Here is a 20,291-nt window from a genome sequence, read left to right as displayed (position 1 = left end):
TGAAGCCTGAACGTGCATTGAATTCACCCCTGCTCCCCTCAGTTCAGCACAGACATCACATCAGAAGCTTTAAGAACTGACCTGTGCTGCCACTGCCTTTGCTTCCATTTGGTTTGATGGCAGTAGACAAGAAAAAGGTAATTTTTTTCTGACTTCCTAACAGCACTAAGTGCTGATACAGTAAAAAATGAACCCCCAGCTGCTGCTGCTTCTCACATGGAAACTATTGCATACATATTTATTGTGCTGATTAAACAGATTTGCTATTCTACAGTAAAACAGGGAATTAAAGCACTGGATTTGCAATTTTGTTACCAAATTACAATTCATAAATATTTGAGAAAATAAGGGCATTTACATATACCATTAGTGAGAAAGCACAGTTGCTGTGTAGCTGCCACTTGCTATCAAAACCCAGAATACCATGGGCTAAGTGCTCAGTTCACAGCTGCATCCTAAAATAACAGCACACTGAATCCACTCCTTCCATCAGGATATATTTTTATTAAGGGTCAGTATAAACTCCCAAAGAAACTTTGAATCTTTATCACTATCCACCCAGAAACATGCTCTAAATCGAACGTAGCTGAATTTCTAAATAGTCAGGTCACAGGCACAATGCACATTCCTGACATTTATAAGGCTATCAGGTAATTTAAATTCATGAGAGTAGCTATAAACACATATTGATGTGCTGAGTGGAGAAATGCAGCTCTGCATTACAGGGCTAGATCCCAGAAAATACTATATACAATATTTTGGCTCTTTCCTACCAACGGTTCCTTCTAGATGTAGGAAAAACATTTAGCATTTAAAAATGTTCTGTATTTAAGTGTCCAGCTAGAAAGTAAACTTTCCAGTAATTACTACAATAGTGTTTATTTCAAACTTCATACTAATTTTCCTATTCAGCATTATCAACCTTATTCATAAACACACACTTTATAACAAAATGATAAATGGAGTATCCATGGAGTTCTTTGAGAGTGAGATGTATTAGACAAGGAAAATGTTAAAGAATTTTCTGGGCAATGGAGGTAGGAATGAGAGGTTCCAGATTATGCAAGGTTTTCTGGTCTGCCTCTGTCACCACAAATTTGGTTCTGCTTCCATCTGACAAAACAGACTTTCAGTTATCACTCTTTAAACTTTGTTGTGATAGCATTACCTATTGTACGGTAACAATATAAACAATGTACATTTCAATCCAACATTTCAGCTGATCTTCAGATAGCTGAAGTGAAAACCACACATGGTTGAGCCAGAAATAGCTATTAATGCAAGCACAAAATGGAGTATGATTTCTCACGTAAAAGTAAGAATCTGCAGGTCCTATAGAAATTCAATAGGATTCTTTTACTTTACTAGACATTTTCGACTATGAAAAGAGCACTCACACAACCACACTGTTCTTTCATTTTGAAAGAGACAGTCTTCTAAAATGTGCAAAATGAGACACACACTCTGTTCCAGTCAGTAAGTCTATCTCGCTGAACTGGCTAGCTGTCCCATTCTCCATTATACTGATCATTGTTCTCTTCTTCTTCAGAATCAGCAGACACTTTCTTAATTCTCTGGATGGCTGCCTTAATGCTTCTCTCAAAATCATTAGGGGGTCTTTTACTGACATCTTTCTCAGTATGTCGATTCACTTTTCTCAGTTTAACTCCCTGCCTTATAGCAGAGAGGATGTTGTCCTTCACAGAGGCATATGGATCTGGCTGTTCCACTTTGCGAAGATGAACTTCACCGCGTTTTAGAGAAGCCAAAACCTCATCCATGGAACCTGAAACAGATAAATTTATTGTTACCAGAAAAAAAATGACAACCACACTTAGAGGTACAAAACCCTACCCAAGTGTTCAGGGTTCTTCCTTTTGTCTTTGCTACAGACAGGAAAAATGGTCCGTTCTGGCACAGACACTTTCAAGCTTCTGCAACACCAGGCTCTGGAACTGCTTTTAAAAAGCAGTTAAAGCTTTTATATCTTGAATTGAGAATCCAATGCCTCTTTAACATTATACAAGGTTGTGCTCTAAGGAAAAAATTATACACAAAGGAGGATGCTTCTTTTTCATTACAACTTTATGGGCTTTCAAAAAAATTTCACTGCACCAAAAAATCTCTTGTATTCTGCATTAGAAACGATCTACCATTCCTCCTAGCTTGCTCAGATGCCTGCTGGGACTGTCAATTGCATTTCTGCTCAGCCAAGAGAAAAAAGAAGAGATTTGAGTAGAAGGGCTTGAAACTGCATCACTGAAGTCAGTGGGAGCCAGATCAGACCCTAAGCAGGCAGCCAGGCAGCTCTTTTCTGTATAGACTGAAAATATAATTCCCATTTTACAACATGATTTAAATCTCAGGCATATGTTTCTGAACTTCAGACCACAAAGGACACCATACTGAGAGAGCTTCCACTAGCTCTCTTTATACATGCTGTAATTTGCCTTTTACTCCTCCTGTTAGATTCTTTGTTGCTAGCTTCAGACTGCTGGACAGGGAGGCAAGTTTCCCAGGACAGCAGTCGACTCCTACAGCCACAGGTCCAGACCATCTGTGCGTCACAGTTGGAAGTATTCTTGCAATGCACAGTACCTAAGATTATGTGATTAATATCAAGCACTTGAAACGTAACATTCTGCTAAATCTTGTGGTACCTTCAGAGACTGAAATGCCAGAACAGATCAAGCGAAGATGCACCAAGCCTTCAAGCAAGAAAGTCTTAAGTCTATTGATCAAACAGGCTGCCTGGTAAAAGACTAGCTAGACTAACAAATTATAAGAGAAGCTCCCCTTGGAAAGTATGTTAACTCATTACAGACAGTATTTTCAACACCAGAATATTAAACTCTCCGGGCTTTTCATGTACAAAGACATGAGTAATTCATGTGTAACTAAAACCAACCCATTTACAAAGCTGTTTCAGTAAGTTCCTGTGGCAGTATTTTATCAATTACTATTACAGCAATTAACAAGCTGGTTTCCTTCATGAAATAGGTGTAAACAACCAAGCAGATATGTCCAATAAAGACTTCAATAAACTAAAGGGATTTTTCTTATCCAAGAATAATGAAAGGACATTAACATTAGGCTGTGAACGGTAGTAAATATTAGCTACTAGCAAGGCTGTTCCAGTAGCAATCAGATTACTCTGGTGTACAACTCCCGTTGCTAATCAAAGCTTCTTCAGAGTGTCTGTGGTAGTTATTCCACAGACCTCTCAGACTGAAGTCCTCACACTGATCCACTGGCTGCACGCACAGTAGTTCCTCATGGTAACTTGACTGTGTCTCAGCCCCTCAACTGCTTGTACTTCCAGCTCGTTCTGAAAAGGCTGAACTTTCCTTGGTGTTTCTGCCTGTGGACTGCCTCTTAACTGAGAGGATACAAAGACTGCTTAGACTAATCCCAAAACATATGAAAAGGAAAAGGAATGTACCACATTTAAAGACACGCTTCATTCTAGCAAAAGCTCCATTGAAAAATGACAAAATTGCTGCCTTCCAACTCAGATCAATCTCCCTGACATAGTCAAAATATCTGCTTGCTTTAGAGATAAAAATAAGCCTGTTCAGATGTAACCAGTGCAGCCTATAGCTGAGTTCTATTCTCATTCAAACTACTGTTTCAATCGCTGAGTTCAGCCTCCACTTACTTACACCTGCATGATCTTGCTAACAAAGCAGAGATACAACAGAATTTTTGCCCTGAGGATGTTAGTATGCCAAAGCTATCCATCTGCCCTTCAAATTCCGGTTGACTTCTGCATTAATTCTCTTAAGAAACCTTCATCTAGAAACCACACAGATTGTAAGTGGACACAGCCTGTGCATACCTTACAACGCAAACAGCCCAACTGCTAGCTCTGTAGTACATAAATCAAGAACACTTAAGTGTAGCCTTAGTACAACTACTGATTTGCATACAGGGATCTTCTGACTGGGCAGGTGATTAATCCTCAACCAAAATACCACCTTCAGTTCACAAGTTGTAAAACCGTGGCAAGAACAAACCTGGTAGTAAAAGCTGCTTCTCACCAAACAACATTAATAAACCCCCTCTCCTTGGAATTTCTTCTGACACCTTCCAACCTCTTACAGCAATGGGAATTTAAGTGTCAAGAGAAATGCAGGTCTTGAACCAAGACCTCCACAGAACAAGTACTGCTGTGATTAAGTATGTTTTAAACTAACTTGTAAGGCTGTACTTAATATAGGATTACAGCAGAGATTCAAAAGTCCTAAAATAATGACCTGCCCCATTTGACAGCAGTCCCCAAAAAATGCTCCAGTCACACTCTCTGAGTATCAGGACCCTGTGAAGTGTATCACACAGGATACACAAATCATTGTTACTCATTTAATATCCTGAGTTATAGTCAGTGTTACTGTACATGGCTTCTTAAGACTCAGTTTTCCAAGAGCTTCATTCTCTTAAGCAAGACTGCACACTATTCCTGTCCAGAGCCAGAGGGAAGGAGAACAGAAAAATACAGGAAATGAGATAAAAAACAAAGACACCAGTGTGAGCCTTCTTACCTACGCAATCATTTATAGACCTCCCGGATGAGTCATCCTGTTTGTGCAGTGCAGGGCTTTCTGTGGGGTTATGGGAGCTGAGGGGAAGTGGCTTATCCTCTGCTGCTGATGGTGTCTTTAATTGTAGAGGGAGGGGGGGAGGGGGGGGAAGATGGGGTTGGAAAGGTAAGGGAGGAGGTGAGGGAGGTAGGGGAGGTGGGGGAGGAGGGAGTTCAAGAGGTAAGAGGGGAGGTGGGGGAGAAGGGGGCAAAGGAGGAGGAGATGGAGGAGGTGGTGGTGATGGTGGTGAGGCTAGAGAGTCCATCAATCCCTCACTGTGGTTCTGTTCCTCTGTGTCACCGTGAGTAACAAAAGTCTGGACAGGGGTATCTCCTGGAGTATTTTGTTGCAAAGCTTTTGATTCCTGGGCTTCTACTAGCAGTATACTCTTTGGCTGTTCTGGAGCTGCCCTTGCTCTCAACAAAGGTGGAGGGGACCGTACTGCAACCTGTTGAGTAATGCTTTGTGGCAACTTGGGACTGAGAGGCAGAGGACGAGATGTTTTCAGAACAACATGAGCTGGACACTTCTGTAAAACAAATCATAACGCAGGAGGTCACATCTCCATTGGACTGGCCAAAACATCAACCCCTAAAAGAGTCAAAAAGCCATAGAGTACAGACCTGTACCATTCACCTACTGAAGCAGAAAATTCAACCCTGAACAAATTTAAATGAGTATCAATGTATTTCTTTCAAAGCCGTTTCCTCATGTTTTTTGCAACAGATTCTGCAACTGGAAACTTTATTGTTAGTGGATTTAACCCTCTTGACACATTACATGCAACCCTATTATAAGCTATCCAAACAGTTGTCCCTGATTTGGACCATGAGCTATAGCTACTTTCTGTTGTTGTGTTTTGACACCATTTAGGACTACTGTAGTTTACAGTACTTACCTCCCTGAATGCTTTCAGCCTCTCCAGCGTTTTCTGACGTTCCTGGCTTATCCACGCTTTTTTCTTTTTCTCCTCCTCTTTTTGCTTGTCTCTCTTCTGCATTAAAACACAAGTGAGTCTTAGTGTGTGAAAACGTGCAACTACCACATTCTCGAAGACTGCTATTCAGTACTCACTATCTGTATGCTGTGATGCTGCTGGAAGCGTCTTTTGCTCTCTTCTGCCTGTTGCAATCTCTGCCGATGGTTTGTTTCACACTGATCCTAGTAGAACACAACAATTCATGCAACCCTTGGTTAGTTCACTTTTACTGTGCATCATCTATGCCATTAACTCCTGTGTGCAAGCCACTAAACAGTGACCAAGGCTGAGTATTTGGCTCTGCCAAGGGCAGCTAAGCTCAACTAGTGGCAGATGTGAGACCCTGAAAGTGAAGTCTGTGGGACTCCTTCATGACTAAAGCCAATGGAATCTTTTGCTCTCCTAATTAGTGACAGGGTTACTCATACTGCAAAGGAAACATACCCAGATCTGAACCAATCCCTCTGTTTTACACTTAGGCTAAAAACAAGAGAAAAAGGTGGGGGGGAAGGCAGAAACGAGGTCTGAAGAAATTTCACCCAGGTACCAGCGGGAGGGAAGGGGTGCAAAGACATGAAGGTGGCAGCAAGAGGGAAGTTAGCAGGGCATTACAAAAATGCAAGGCTACTTTCCCAAGTACAAAAGCCAGTGAAGCAGAAGCTAAGGTTTGGGAAGCACAATGAATGCCTAGCAGGGGCTCCTTCTGTTAGTAACAAGTGCTGCAGAGAAGCTGCAGGCTTCAGTATCTTCTCTGAGAGTTGCTAGTTGTCGCTGTACAGAGGGGGATTATCCACATGGCTAGGCAAGCATTTGCAAATCATCTGGTATTTGGCTTCAGTGTTATGTAACCAAGAGACAGCAATTAAGTGAATGAAAACAGAAGCAAAGGAAGTGTCTGCCGAGGAAGCAGTTGCAAGCAAGAGACAATGATGGCTCACAAAACATTTCCAGCGTCATTCACATTTTGTCCAGGCTAGTGACGAGTAAAAGCCCTGACAGATGGGAGCCTAAACTCTGCTCTCCACCCTAGCAGGACTGTGCAGGTGTAAGGTAAGCTCAGCTCACTGAGAAGGTTAAGAATCAATTGTGATCTCACTTGTGTCTTCCTCATGTTCTACTCTGAATGGGAAACAACAGAAAAAAACTGTCCCTTGCACAGAACTGAGAGGATGGATAGAGAATTACAGCAGTTAAAGTTTCCCCTCTCTCCCATTCAAAGGTAAAGTAACTCTGTGTGAGCTGTTTTGTCACTGCAGCTTCCTTCCTTGCAGGCCAGGTTTCCTCCTGTACTGCAGCTGCTTTGTAAAGGCTGCCAGGGCAAAGCTCCAGCTGACTACAGCAGGGCTCTGGTGAGGTTTAGGTGATAAGGGAACCCCTCCTGGGTCACCCCCATGTAAATTTATGCTGCCTTAATAAGCTAGAGAGGTACTTGCACCACACAGTGGAGTGTGGTAAAGCTGACTTAAAATCACATGGCCCCTTCTCTCTGTTTGGACACCTTGGCACTGAATCACTTTGTATGCTCCACCCAAAGTTTCCGTAGTTGCTTCCTGTCTATCCCTCGTGAGTCAAGATATCAGCTAAAAAAAATGCACATCTCCAGGACTGCATTTACTTTTTTGTTCCTGAGGTAGGCTCTCCTCGCACAGACAGTTCCACGCTTTGTCTCCAACTGCTTAGTCTTCTGCCTCAGCATCGTCATTTCTGACAAGTTAGCGTAATGTTGTCCCATTGTCTGTTCAATGACCTTGAGCTCCTCAGGATTTTCACATGTATCATAGTAAACAACTTCATCCTGTTTCTCTAAAAAGGCATTTTTTTAAAAACCCCCAAATTGCCACAGTTATTTAAACATTTAAAGAGCTAATGACATTTTAAAAGCCACTGAGGGCAGTGAGTTAGTTATTAGAACATGTAATGCTTCAGAGCCGAGCTTGGTCTTTCAAAGTCCTATGCAAACATGTCATGTTACTCACAGGGGTGCTTTGCAGGATCAAATTTATGCTGTTAGCATTTGTTGTTATTTAGCTTCCTCTTTCAAATGTCTCTCTGTGCTTTAACTCCTACTTTCAACAGCTAGAGTTTTCCTGGAAATTGAAGACTGTTCTGATGAACACTGGGTGACTTATTTTACTATTTACCAGGTTGTAATTATGCAACAAGCAGGAGCAATGTTTCCATCCCAGTGTACACGGTAACAGAGAACTCACAAGCACCAATAAACATAAACAAGACCAGTGCCTGATTTGATCATAAACATGTTACAAAGAGACACTGAAACAGGAATATAGGAGTACTCAAGTACCATCTAGCTATAATCACCTATTTTTGTCATTGCAGGATGTAATCTTGTAATTTCTACATGTTAAATTATAACAGATTTGTGATGCATTTCAGGACCCATTTCAGCAGGTCATGATATCCAAAGTTTCTATGCATAGGCATTGTAACTATGAGAGCAGTTAAGTCCTGTGAATAAGTTATTCCGTATGCTGAACCAGTGCATGCACATATCACAGTTGCTGTCAGTATTAGTGAACAGTGTAGCTTTTTTTTTTTAACTTATGTTATCAAATTAGTGTCCAATTAGTCAGATGACAAAATATAAGATGGTGCCATGTCATCAGTGGTTCCCAGTGATGCTTTCTACTATTGAGACCTGAGCAATGATAATAAACCAGCTTTGGTTTTTTTTCGTTAAATGAAAAATGAAAACAGAGCAGGCTACCTCACTCCTGTGTTTTGAATATGTGCTTAAATATTTGTTTCTTCTTACCTTGAATCTGTCTCCTTAAAGTGTCCGTCTGTACAATAAGCAGCATCTCTTCATGTTTCAGTATTTCAAGCTGCACATTATATAATTCTAGCTGCACTTCATAATACTGTACTTCCAGCTCCTCCACTACAGTTAAGTTGTCTTCTTGTTCACTGAGGTTCTCCATCTGTGTTTATAGAAAATAAAAAGCATTAATAACAAAATACATAACATGAAACATGCATGGATGCACAAGTACCTGCACGGAGCCTGGCCTAACTGGCAGCTACTTAGATGCTTTGGTATGGAAACAGCAGAATGTTAGAAATGGCTTGGAGCAGAAACTCAGAGAGGCAGAAAGTCTTATTTACCTAAACTGTAATTTTATCTTAACTTTACCAGGAAAGACTTCACTATAATCCACACAAAAAATACTGCTCCTGAAAACAATCATATATGGTACAGTACACCACTCTTGAAAAATAAGTATCAGGTCTTCTTAGCAGCAGTTAGATGCCATCAAATCAAGAACATCAGAAGATTAAAATTAAGTAAGTATCTTTATTTTGCAGTGTTGTCTGAAAATAATATCTAGTCCTTGTCTCCCTAAAACTAACAATTTTAAAGGTTAGTATCACAAATCCTAACATCACATCTGAACTGTAAAAGCATGTATCTTAACTTTTGCTCAGTATCCCGAACATGCAGGAGCAATTTTAAAAGAAACTGGAGACATGCATTTTTCCACAACTTAAAGCCATGTTGAAAAGCTAAGCCATTTCACAAAGACTTTGAAAGTTTACATCCATGACCACTTTGGTAGATTTTGACCAGCCCTTCACACAACAGTGACAGAAAAGACAGCTTTGCAAGGTCTTACGTTTTTCTGAATGCCAGCTCTCTTGTGTTTCAGGCACAACTCTCTAGCCCTCAGATGCTGAAGAGTTTCTTTAGCTAACATACATTTCAGGTTTTCTAGTCGTGGCAAAGCTGATGCCCAGGTGGCTTTACCAAATCTTTCCTGATCTTGTTCCATCTGTTTGTGCATTCCTGCAGATTAAAACATTGCAGTATTATGAGAAATGCAGTCTACTAATATCCCTTGTGTGTCTCCACTATAGCTACAGTACTTTAAAATGATGATGCTATTAAACAATTTCTGAAGGCTCTTTAGAAATTTCAAGACTAAAAGGTTATATTTATTTTATATATGTAAGTAAAATACTTGACTATACCATGGCAACATACCTTAACGGTTACACAGCAATTCACTCCTTGAGACCTGGATATCAAGCATTAAAAGCGTACGTGGTTTTTGTTCAGAGCCTTGCAGCCATAAGTCTCAGGCCTTGATAATATTTGTATGCAAGCCAAATGCAAGTTGCAAACCAAACTGGTTATAAGATACGAATCTTAAGTGAATAAAATGCTTCTTTCTTAAGCTGGACACTTATCCTAACCTCAGGGTCTGCAGAGAGAGACCAACAAATGTGGTAAGAAGAGCTCTCAGTCCCTCAAGTCAAGTATATACAGAACCTTTTGTGTAAATCACCCAAATTACCTGTCAGAGCCTTTGAAGTTTCCTTGAAGTAGTTCACAGTGATATCTTGAATGGAGCACACAGCATTCTCAGCTCGCTTAGTCCATTCTTCAGCATCTTTCTGCAAAGCTTCTACTCTTCTAGGCCCCAAATTATCATACTGCAAAGATTTCTGCAAGGAGACAAAAGTCTGAGTTGCCACCCAGTGGTGCAGCCTGCAGACACTTTTCAAGCAAGGCAGAGCATAGCGGCAAACATGACCTCTCCCTCACCTGTGACAAAGCAAATCACTACTCATGCTTATGGTATTACCTTGTTCCTCATTCTCTAGGTTAACTCAGAACCCTTGCTCACCAATCACGACTTCACCCTAAACTTTGGATGAATTTATTTCCTAAAAAATTTGTAAACTATCCCTTAAAAATCATGTCCAACGCAAGTATTTTTAGTTGTTACTAAAACTCAAACCCACTCTTCTATGTACAATGTTCTTTTCTATTTTCCCCCTTGTGTTGACAGCACATTGCCCTGCCAGGTTCTTCAGTCTGGCAGTTCTTTCACACGGGAAGGGGTATAGGAAAGAAATGTAAGAGAGTATTTTCAAGTTCACAAAGTGCACATGAGCCTAAATACCCCTTAATTTTTTTTTTTTTAAATAGAGAAACAGACTTTGCTCAACCCCTTCCAATTTTCAGTTTAATTTTTAGTACAGCATACTGGACATTTTATCTTCAGATTTAGACCTTCAGTATACAGGAACCTCAGTCTGAACTTAAAACTGTTCTACTCTTTTCAAAAACACTAATAGCTCACTTTAACACTCTTTAAGGAAAAAATAAAAACCAAAAACTAAAACCAAAGTAGATGGCTGTCTTTACCAGGGACATAATTTTCAGTATGGGCTTCCAGTTTAAGATGCACAGAAAATTAAATTAAATCAGTGACAACTGACATGTTTTAACCTATACTTCTGGCAGATTATAGCACTAATAGAAAACTGCTTTGTGTGGTAAGGTCTCCTCTGCCTTCTACCATCACAACTAATCTGGTGTATGAGCGCTGCTGGTGGATGGCATTCTCAGTGCCACAATAAAGGCTACTTAGATCTCTGTAAATTCAGTCTATCAGAGAGAAAACCCCAGACAGCTGGAGCCTGGGGATTCCTTTTAGTTTCTCAAAACAGAGGTAAGGGGGGCACAGGTGGGAAGACAGCTGCAATTCTATTCAAGCCAGTACCATGGACTCTGAAAATGTTTCTGCCTTGACTCAGAATTTCTCAGTCACTTTTGATGGCTTGCCAAGGGAAAAAAAAGTAGGTACAGACAGAAGTACAGACTGTTAAGTGATTTGAGTCTGACCTGCTCCAAAAGCAGCTGATGCCCTACTATGTAGCTTTGCCTTTGGCTCTGTAAAGGCAGACCTACCAGGATTTCCAGTTTGTACAGTGTCGCCAGTTCTCGCATATCTCTGAAGGGCTGCAGTAAATACTGGTAGAATTGTGTTGCCATGGTGACCAAATCCTGATAAGCTTCGTCTTCTTCTTCATAAACCTTCATCAAAGCCACCATTGTGTCAGCACTTTTATGCTGCTGAAGAATCTAACAGGATAAAAGGTAAATCAGTCTCAGCTGCTTTGTGTGCTGACTGCTGACAAGCTGTGGTGGAAAGGCCCTGCCATTTGTCATTCAATGAGCAGGGAAGACTTAATTCTGCACAGGAGCCATACACCAGGCATTCAGCAGCCACCCCTAGCTGGAAATATCTTTTAATATCTCACTGTTAAAAGGCACCAACTGCTGCACATTGCACTGGGAGACTGCAAGGAGTAACATGCCTAGGGCTTCTACCACAGAAATTCTAACTGTGTGCGGATGACTTTGTTGCTGCTTTTTATGAACATGAATGGGAAACTGGGGAAATCCGTGTACTGGAAAGACACGGAAAGTGTTCTTAACCTAGCTCTTGCATTGCTTCCACAATTAGTAAATGTCTGATAGTATGAAATTAATTTCTGGATCCAGAATTGCTGACTTTGGGCATAGAAAAATCAAACTGCCATTTAACAACAAAAATTCAGAAACTGATTTCTATTTCTGATATACCCTGCAGCTAAATTCCTTAAATGCAGTTAAACAAATGGATAATTTAGAATAGGTTATTCTAATCTCAGTTGAAGTGACACTATACTTTGTAACTTGTAAGTCTTCCGTGGAAGAACTGCCTTCCTGATACACTAGTCCTTATTTAAGGTCTTTATTTGCTTCTGTGACAAAACACAAAGTTGAAAACTTCCCTCAACTACATTTGTTTATTGGCACCAACTGAAGTGTCAAAGATTTCCTGACAGCAGCTAGCAGAGACCATGGTGTGCTCTATCTGCCAGGACAGAGTGAGCCAGCTGAGAGAACACCACTAAGTTCCACTGAGAAACACAGACCATCTTGGAAGGACTGCATTTGCTCACAGCTCTGTAAGGACAGAAGGGAATAGGGGGTGTTTGGTGCTACAACAGTGAGAAAAAGCATTAGAAACATAAGCTAGACTGTGCGGCAACTGAAAAGCACTCAAGTTAAACCACCTTTGCTCTTGCCAGCTGAGCCTAGGTAAGCCAGCAGAAGCAAAGTTCCCAGCCGTGGAGGCATTTCCCAAGGAAATTCTGTGGAAGTCAGCTCAAAAGCATTTCTTACCCATCCTCCCTCCAGGCCTGGCACAGAGGGGACAGGGAAACAAGAGCACATGAACTGCAACATTTCCAATAATCCCAGAAGTCCTGTGGCCTCTTGGGCTTCCCTAGGAGCTCATGGCAGATCAGACAGTCCTAAATGTGCCTGCAGCAATTTAACAGTCTGCTTTTCTGTCCACAGTATCAAAGCCAAATAGAAACACAATAGTTCACTTTCTGGTTCCCACACTCCAAGCCAGTAGCAAGGGTCATGCTGCTCCTAGAAGATGTTTACAGCAATTAAGAGGGGAAGTATTAGTGAAATTTCAAAGTCAATTCATGAGACAATTATTCATTACAAGGGGTTGAGGGGAGCATAGCATTTTGTCTGTTTTAGAATATAATCCGTCACACAATCTGACATTCTTCTCATAGAATTCTGGTTCACCACCAGCCTGACTCCTCTGGTTGATGTAACAGTATTGCACTTGGGTTTTTACTTTGTCTCTGAACACAAAGTATGTATTGCAAAAAAAGCATTACACATGCAAAAAAGTATTTACACAATACTACACTCCTCCATCTTGTACGAACACCTTTTGCATTCTTCAGAATCAATTTCCTGGCCCAGAGGATAGAAGTACTTGAGAAGGACCTGGATACAGAAGGGGAATAAGGATGCTCCAATACTTAAGGCTAGTTTAGAACCGAATGAGGTAGGGTTTATGTCTTGAATCCTGCATAACTTGGTCTAGACTGCAATTAATTTGTGTCCCTGTTAGGCCTGCAAGGGCCATGAACTGTTATAATCAGTTACAGACACTATAGCTTTTGTATACAAGACTGTGCATAAAGTTTATGTAAGCTAAAGTTGTGGTTTTAAAGTGTCTTTCTGAAACAATCATGTTGTTACAGCTGTTAAATACTGAAGTGAAATAGGAAACAGAAGGCTAAAGCCAACTGTCTTTTCTCCAAAGCATTTTCATAAAATACCTTTTAGCTTACTTGGCCATGAAATAGACTGCAAAGATACTGCAAGAAGCTACAGCAGCCACACACTGCTGAGCTTAAAGTACTTGTAAGCTCTTGTTTTAACATACCAATGTCCTAATTGCAAGCATGTTACTAGATACCATCCTTTAAAATTATGCTTACTACAACAGGGAAAAAAAATGCAGGAACACATCTACAACAAGAAGCAGCTTATGGCACTAAAGGGAGAAAGGACTGACAGCATCTGATCATACAATCATTAGGCCAGAATCTGACACACAATTTCTCTGACTACAAAACATCTGTTTGGCATAGGTCAATGGCTAAGTTTGTTTTTAGTAAAAAACTGTGAATCTCCAAGTTAAAGAAATTACTGCAAACAGGCAGTGCAAGACCTTCACAGGTTAGAAGATGAGAGCATTATTGTACTCTCCCTTTCAACTTCCATCTCACCCATTGCACAACACTGCTGGATATTTTTAGCAAAGTGGTTTTTGCAGGAGCACACGCAGATTAAGTAAGTGACCCAATGTCTTATATAGACTGCCCAACGGCGCTGGCTTATTCCCCACTTAATAAAGAAACACTCAAAGACTGATGACAGTACCTGAGAATGTTGACTTGTTGGTTTCCAGACAATAAAAAAGTGTTTGTGTAAGCACTAATGTGAACACTGGGCACTACTATAAGCAAGACAACATTAGTGACTTGGTCACCCTTGCTCACAGCACCCAAACGTGTGATCTGAGTGACTGCAGCTCCTGCAGCAGAGGCTGCCAGCCTCCCAGGTGAGAGAGATGCTAAAACGTGAGCTGCACGTGCGAGCTGTGCTGCAGCACAAAGCAGTCAAGGTGGACCTACACCAAGGGGAAACTCGTTTCTTCCTGCAGCAGAGCAGGGGGTTGCCCTGCAGCACCCGCACCCCGCTGTGCTCCCTCGGGGAGAGCAGGCCCACCCCGGACGTGGCCGCTGCCCCGCTCAGGCCTCTCCACCCTCCGCCCGGCCCCAGGGCCCGTACCCGCCTCAAGGCCTCCTTGGCCCGGGCCAGGTGGCCGCGCAGGGCCTTCGCGCGGAGCTCGTGGAGACTCTCGAAATACTCATCGTCGCAGCGGCGGTCGGCGGCGAAGAGAGTGTCCAGCACCACACGGCCGCCGCAGAGCTCCAAGGCCCAGCCCAGATAGAGCTCCAACTCCCGGCACAGCTCCTGCACCTCGGCCTCGCTCGGCACCGTGCCACCGGGGAATAGCACAGCCCATAGCCCGCCGGTGGCGACACCGGGCAGCGTGGACGGCAGCGCGGGGAATGCGGGCTCCAGGCGCGGACAGACGGCTGACAGCTGCTGGTGGACGCCGCGCAGGGCCGGCGCCGAGAAGAGACCGGCCCAGCTCTGCGGGGCCTGAGCCGCCGCCTCCGCCCGGCCGTGGCAGGTCACGGCGAAAGCGCCCTCCACGCCGTTCCAGGCTACGAGGAAACGGAGCCGCGGCGGCGGCTGGGGCTCGATGAAGGCGGTATCCCGCACGGCCACCCACCCCTCCAGGCTGTCGGGCTGCGGCTCCATGATGGCGCTCCTGAGGAACGAAACAGAAACCGACCGACACAGCGCGCACCCGGCGAGTGCGCGGGCCCCTCATGCTACGTCGCCGGCAACTCGCGGGCCCACTGGCGGACGTCACCCCGAGGGGCGGGACCAAGACGCCATGGGGCGGGCGGGCTCACGTGGCTGCCACAGAAATAAACACTAGGCTGGGGGTGCGGTGTGCGCGATGCGTGTGGAAAGTTCCCAGGTGTGCAAAAACCGGTGATTTTTGTGAAATAAGCATTTATTTCCGTGGCTAGCGGCGGGCTGGGGGCATAGGCGCACACAGCCCTGCGGGAGGGAGCACGGGCCTTACCTCAGGGAGTCTCCACCGCTATTTCAGTGCACCCCAGGGCCTGAGCCCTTGGCTACACGGGCTAAGGGAAAGCTGCCCTGTGTCCCAGCAGTTTTTCTCCTAGCCATCATTCCCGGGAATTCCCGGCTAAATTTCATAACTTGTTGCCTTCTCTGAGCCCAATGAATCCTTGCATACCTTCCCCACACTTTGAAATGGGGGTGGCGGGTGGCCTCAGGCCCAGAGGCCCCTAACTGCTAATATCTGCAAGTTTAACCACAGCTGACTGTACAAGCACAAAGTAGCTATCAGTGGAAAGGCAAAAGAAAACAGCAAACAGTGGATCTTTATCTTTTGTACTACTCCTTTGCCTAAGTTTCACCACAGCCAGGTAGGTTTTGTTACTCAGAAATTATTAACAGAAATGCTTTCACTAAAGTTGCTGTGAAACTTATTTGAGGAACTGAATGCTGATGACCCTCAGCTGAACAATCAGTATGTGTATAATCAATACAAATGTTGATGGAGAAGCACAGCTGACTTCATTGTCCAAGCAGATTTCCTCTCTAGGCAAAAGCCAATTACTGGCTTTTAGCAGGATTCGGATTATTTTCCTCCCTTTCTCAAAAACTTCTTCCACTGTATCACCCCGCATGATAATGTCATCAATGTATTGCAGGTGTTCTGGAGCTTGCTCGTGTTCCAGTGCAGTCTGGATCAGTCCATGGCAGATGGTAGGGCTGTGTTTTTGACTTTCAGCCTGGGAACAACACTGATAACACTCATCTATCAAATTGATGTCTCTCCACTTTAGAGACAAGGATGCCATGCGAGACAATGTCGAATGCTTTGCACAAGTCCAGGTAGATAACATCAACTGCTCTACCCCTGACTATCGTATTTGAAAAATCATGGCAGTCAGGTGAAGTTCCCAACGACTGGAGAAAGGGAAATATAACCCCCATTTTCAAGAAGGGGAAAATGGATGACCCGGGGAATTACAGACCAGTCAGTCTCACCTCTGTGTCTGGCAAAATCTTGGAGCAGATTCTCCTGGAAGGCATGCTAAGGCACATGAAAAACAAGGAGGTGCTTGGTGACAGCCAGCATGGCTTCACTAAGGAGAAATCCTGCCTCACCAATTTGATGGCCTTCTATGATGGGATTACGGAACTGATGGACAGGAGAGAGTGTGAATGCAGGCCCCCACTGCCACAAGCCATAGCCACAAACCACCTTGCAGTCAAATGGTGCTTGTCCTTAAGTCAACTAAGTCCTAAGGTGGTCATACCTACTATACCACCGCCTCATGGGCCTCTGAGGGGAGTGGAGAGCAAAGGCGTTTTCATAAAATATGTATCTCTTATTCAGACCTTGTGTGCAAGGCTGAATTTAATTCATAGCAAAAATGTTATATTCTAGCCATTGGAAGCAAAGCTGACACTACTAATTTTTCAATAAATGAAGGCCTGCAAGATAGTGCAGCTTAACAGCATAAGGGCAAAAATGAGTTCTCAGTTGAAAAAGTAATAAAATCTGTCTGGCAGCATAAATGTTAACATTTCAGCAAAGGCTGCCTCATTTCTGCTAAAACATTTCTGCTTTGATCTCACAGCTGATGGAGGCGCTGTCAGCACTAATGAGATCATGACTACATGGGTAATTAACTTGTATTCCCTTAGCAAAACAGCAAACAATTGTGCTGCTAGAAATGTGAGAGAATGACACCAAGTGTAATTGGAAAAAAAGAGGAAAAAGCAGAGCTGTGTCAAGATCCAATAGATGTTTCCCCTTGTGCTGCCCCAGAGCTCAAGATGTCTATAATGCAGTGTTCTCCGACATACTTAAAAAGCTCTTGCCAGCAAGGCTGGCTCAGTAGCATGTTCACAAGCAAAAGGTTATGTATGCTGGACAGCTGTGGGTTTGAGCAGATAGATAAATAAAGCTCAAGAGCTACAGTAATCATAATAATCAGTGGTAATGTACAGCCTGCTTTTTATCAGGTGAACTGCTGCTGAGCGTGGACTGAAAGGATATGTTTATGGGAACACCCACCCTAGCTGGGCCTTTTGGCCATGTTGTTTGCTATAATAATTTTCCAGAGGTCTAGCATACACCTGCACAGTGGGATGTATGTGTATGTATATTTCTACAACACTACGATTCTACAACACTACGATTTCAGATTTCTTCTAAATTCTGAATTTTAGTATTTATTCTAGACTCTGATCTTGATTAGCAGAGTAAAGCTTTTGCTAATTTAACAGAGAAAATAACTTTGCCATTAATCATTTGCAAAGAACAGAACAGGTATTTCCGTTTAATTGTGTAGCAATGCTGTAAGTGTGCATTCAGCCATTTAAGTCAGTTTGTGCAGGAAGCATGTTTCGTGTATCCCACACACAACACTCTGCCTGCATAACACCACAGCTTTGGAAACCACACCTAAAGTCAATGACTGCACTCTGCAGGGTTTATTAATACCACCTCAGAAAGTGAGAGGGTGCTCTGGCCTTAGCAAAAGCTCTCTATAATTGTTCCAAGTACTTCAGGTCCAGGAATCAGTGTTTGGAGCCTTTTCTCAGTGTATGACATTCATCCTGGTGACACTCAAGTAGCATGCTGCTGAAGGACAGCTGGGGCACATCTATATTTGTTCCATTGCTCATTGCTGGCATGTCCCTATCTGAGCAAAGAGGCAGTCTAGGGTTACAGCAATGTCTTCCAACTGCAGTCATATGAAAGTGGCAGTGAATTGATTTCATGTGAATTAATTTTTACTAGGGGAAATAAATGTGAAGTTTGATGCCATCTGAGCTATCAGAAGAATTTATGATGTCTTAAGATAGAAGGCAAGTTTTTAGGTAGTAACATTCTTTATTATATATTTTTGATAACTGATGGTTACTGACTTGAACATTCTTCACTGTAATTGTATCTGTGCCTGTAAACTGAGCAATCATCTGAAAATCTTATTTAGGCAGCAGGGTTCCAGATGAGTTTAATTATGCTAATTTTAATTTATGTAATTTAATTTCATTTTAGTGGGAAAATACTTGTTAATTCACTTCTCTGGTTAGTAGTAGTTTCTAAAGCAAGCCTTATTGTTATAATTATGGAGAAAAAAGTTTTCACGGGGGCCAGAGAACATTTCCTGGTATGTGTCAAGGCTTTTTCTCTGTTTAATATGTTAGAATTTGCATGATTTATTTATGCCTTTAGCATAAATATGTGTATGCCTTTAGCATAAATACTATTTCTGCCTAACTTCAGTGTTTTTGTCTATAGTAAGATATTGCTAGCTGTAGAATCCACACCCATGTCTGCAGTGCCAGAAGACAAACGAAGGACTTCTGTGTGTGTTTTCTTACCTATCGGTAGGCTGGATGGTTTTCAGCTGTTGGTATGAAACCAGAGAGTGGGAAGTTTCTTAGCATTTTTCACCAGTTTGAGAAGATGCTTTCTAATAAGTCACCGACTGTGTTAACTTTGTTAGCTAAGTAATCCTAGCTAAGTAATCAGGAATATTGGTAATATACTGATGACGTTATTTTGATAGCAAGTACTCAGAACTACAAAGACCATAAAAAGTAGTTTGAAAGCAAAGCTTATGTAAAAGATTCTGCAGAAGCTCTGATAACCTTGATTTCTGGCTGACCTTTTGGATTTTTTTCTGTGAGAAAGTGGTTTTAAAGCTTTCATATACTTCACTTAACTAGGACTAGATGTAACTAGAGATACATTAATATTCAGCTGAAATCTTGCCATGAATTCTTTTGCCTGTAGTAGTAAACTGCTGATGAAATTGACCTGACTGGTTTTGTGGTATGATTTTGTTTGTGCTGGTGAACAGTGGGGGGCTGCAGGGACTTCGCAGCTCTGACTGAGAACTGCCTCTGTACTCCTATTATTTCATGTGCTGTTGTTAATATAGGCTGGGTGGAAAGAGTGGGGTTGGGGAGTCAGCATTAAAATTGCCTTGCACCTTTAAGGTTCATGCATGTGCATCTACTTTATCATGTACCTTTGCATTTCGCATCCATGTGCTTTTCACACCTCCCACATTGCACAGAATGGACAAAGTGTGCAAGCTTCAGGTCAGAACAGACTTCTCTCAATTCAGGGGTCAGTGACCCACCTTGCTTCCTCATTACTGTATGCTTTATCATGGAGATCATCACTGATCTTTTTTCTGAGCTTCATTTATGTTAAAACATGTATTTTCACAGCACCTGAGAACCCCCAAAGAACAGTATTTTTCCTTGTCTTATAGAAAGGACCCAAGACCTGGACTTATAGTAGTGTTAAAAGAAACCTCAGGTTTCAATATCAAGAATGGCAACTTGAAAAATCCAGAACAGGATTTTTCAGTACATTTCCTAGGGTGTTATGTGGCATCAGTGGTCACAAGAGAGGATATCCTGCAGTGTTGCCTAACTGATGGTTCAGAAAGAGCGCTTGAGAGCAGCTGAAGGGTGGGCAGACTTCAAACCAGGCCATCTCCAATTGTACGGAACAGCGCTACGTGCGCTTGAAGCACAGTTGCACTGTTGAGCCAAGAACAGGAGTACCCCACAGTTTGGAAATCAGACATCAGGGTCACAAATGAGCCACTCAGAAAACACAGGATGCACGCTAGAGAGAGCTCTCTGCTTTGCTTTGCATGGAGGTGAGAAAAAACAAGCTACCTGTGGCTTTACTTCAGAAGCTTCACTTAGTAAGTAAAGCTGCCGGCTTTGATCTTTCCCATGTCTACCTCCAGGCCCTGAGTAGTCCTCACCAAACTTATTCCATCCATATATTTTTAAGCAAGAAAATCTCATGCTTGATATCTGAGTATGTAGGTAAGGATCTTTCTTATCTTTTACAGGATTGAGACTTGTCAGCTCAAAAGCCTCACTGAGGATACCA

At 42.5% G+C, this 20,291-nt stretch overlaps 1 protein-coding gene across 3 annotated transcripts; it reads right to left on the bottom strand.

Annotated features, from left to right (window-relative positions):
* Positions 1-516: 516 nt before the first annotated feature.
* Positions 517-15,137, bottom strand: WHAMM (WASP homolog associated with actin, golgi membranes and microtubules). Of its 3 annotated transcripts, none has more exons than XM_080626711.1 (10): positions 14,528-15,137; positions 11,279-11,452; positions 9,876-10,026; positions 9,195-9,364; positions 8,336-8,501; positions 7,175-7,362; positions 5,655-5,741; positions 5,479-5,574; positions 4,542-5,109; positions 517-1,786 (listed from the first exon to the last, which is right to left on the bottom strand). In XM_080626711.1, the coding sequence occupies exons 1-10, from the start codon at positions 15,065-15,067 to the stop codon at positions 1,500-1,502; spliced, it is 2,427 nt and encodes an 808-aa protein (XP_080482837.1). In that variant the 5' UTR covers positions 15,068-15,137; the 3' UTR covers positions 517-1,499. The 3 variants fall into 3 exon arrangements, with proteins under 3 accessions (XP_080482837.1, XP_080482839.1, XP_080482838.1); XM_080626713.1 differs by lacking the exon at positions 14,528-15,137 and adding an exon at positions 12,542-14,202; XM_080626712.1 differs by lacking the exon at positions 11,279-11,452.
* Between the last annotated feature and the right edge of the window lie 5,154 nt (positions 15,138-20,291).

The sequence above is a fragment of the Psittacula echo genome (assembly GCF_963264785.1).
Source record: "Psittacula echo genome assembly, chromosome: 10".
Classification (NCBI taxonomy): domain Eukaryota; kingdom Metazoa; phylum Chordata; class Aves; order Psittaciformes; family Psittacidae; genus Psittacula; species Psittacula echo.
Note: the sequence above shows the minus strand (reverse complement) of the source record. Positions and strands in the feature narration are given on the sequence as shown.

Excerpts from the sequence above, each read along its gene's own strand:
- WHAMM (XM_080626711.1), bottom strand. The coding sequence starts at position 15,067 with ATGGAGCCGCAGCCCGACAGCCTGGAGGGGTGGGTGGCCGTGCGGGAT. Across the intron at positions 11,453-14,527 it reads CCAAGGAGGCCTTGAGGCGG|ATTCTTCAGCAGCATAAAAG; the intron begins GTACGGGCCCTG and ends TTATCCTGTTAG. Across the intron at positions 5,110-5,478 it reads GGCTGAAAGCATTCAGGGAG|AAGTGTCCAGCTCATGTTGT; the intron begins GTAAGTACTGTA and ends TTTGTTTTACAG.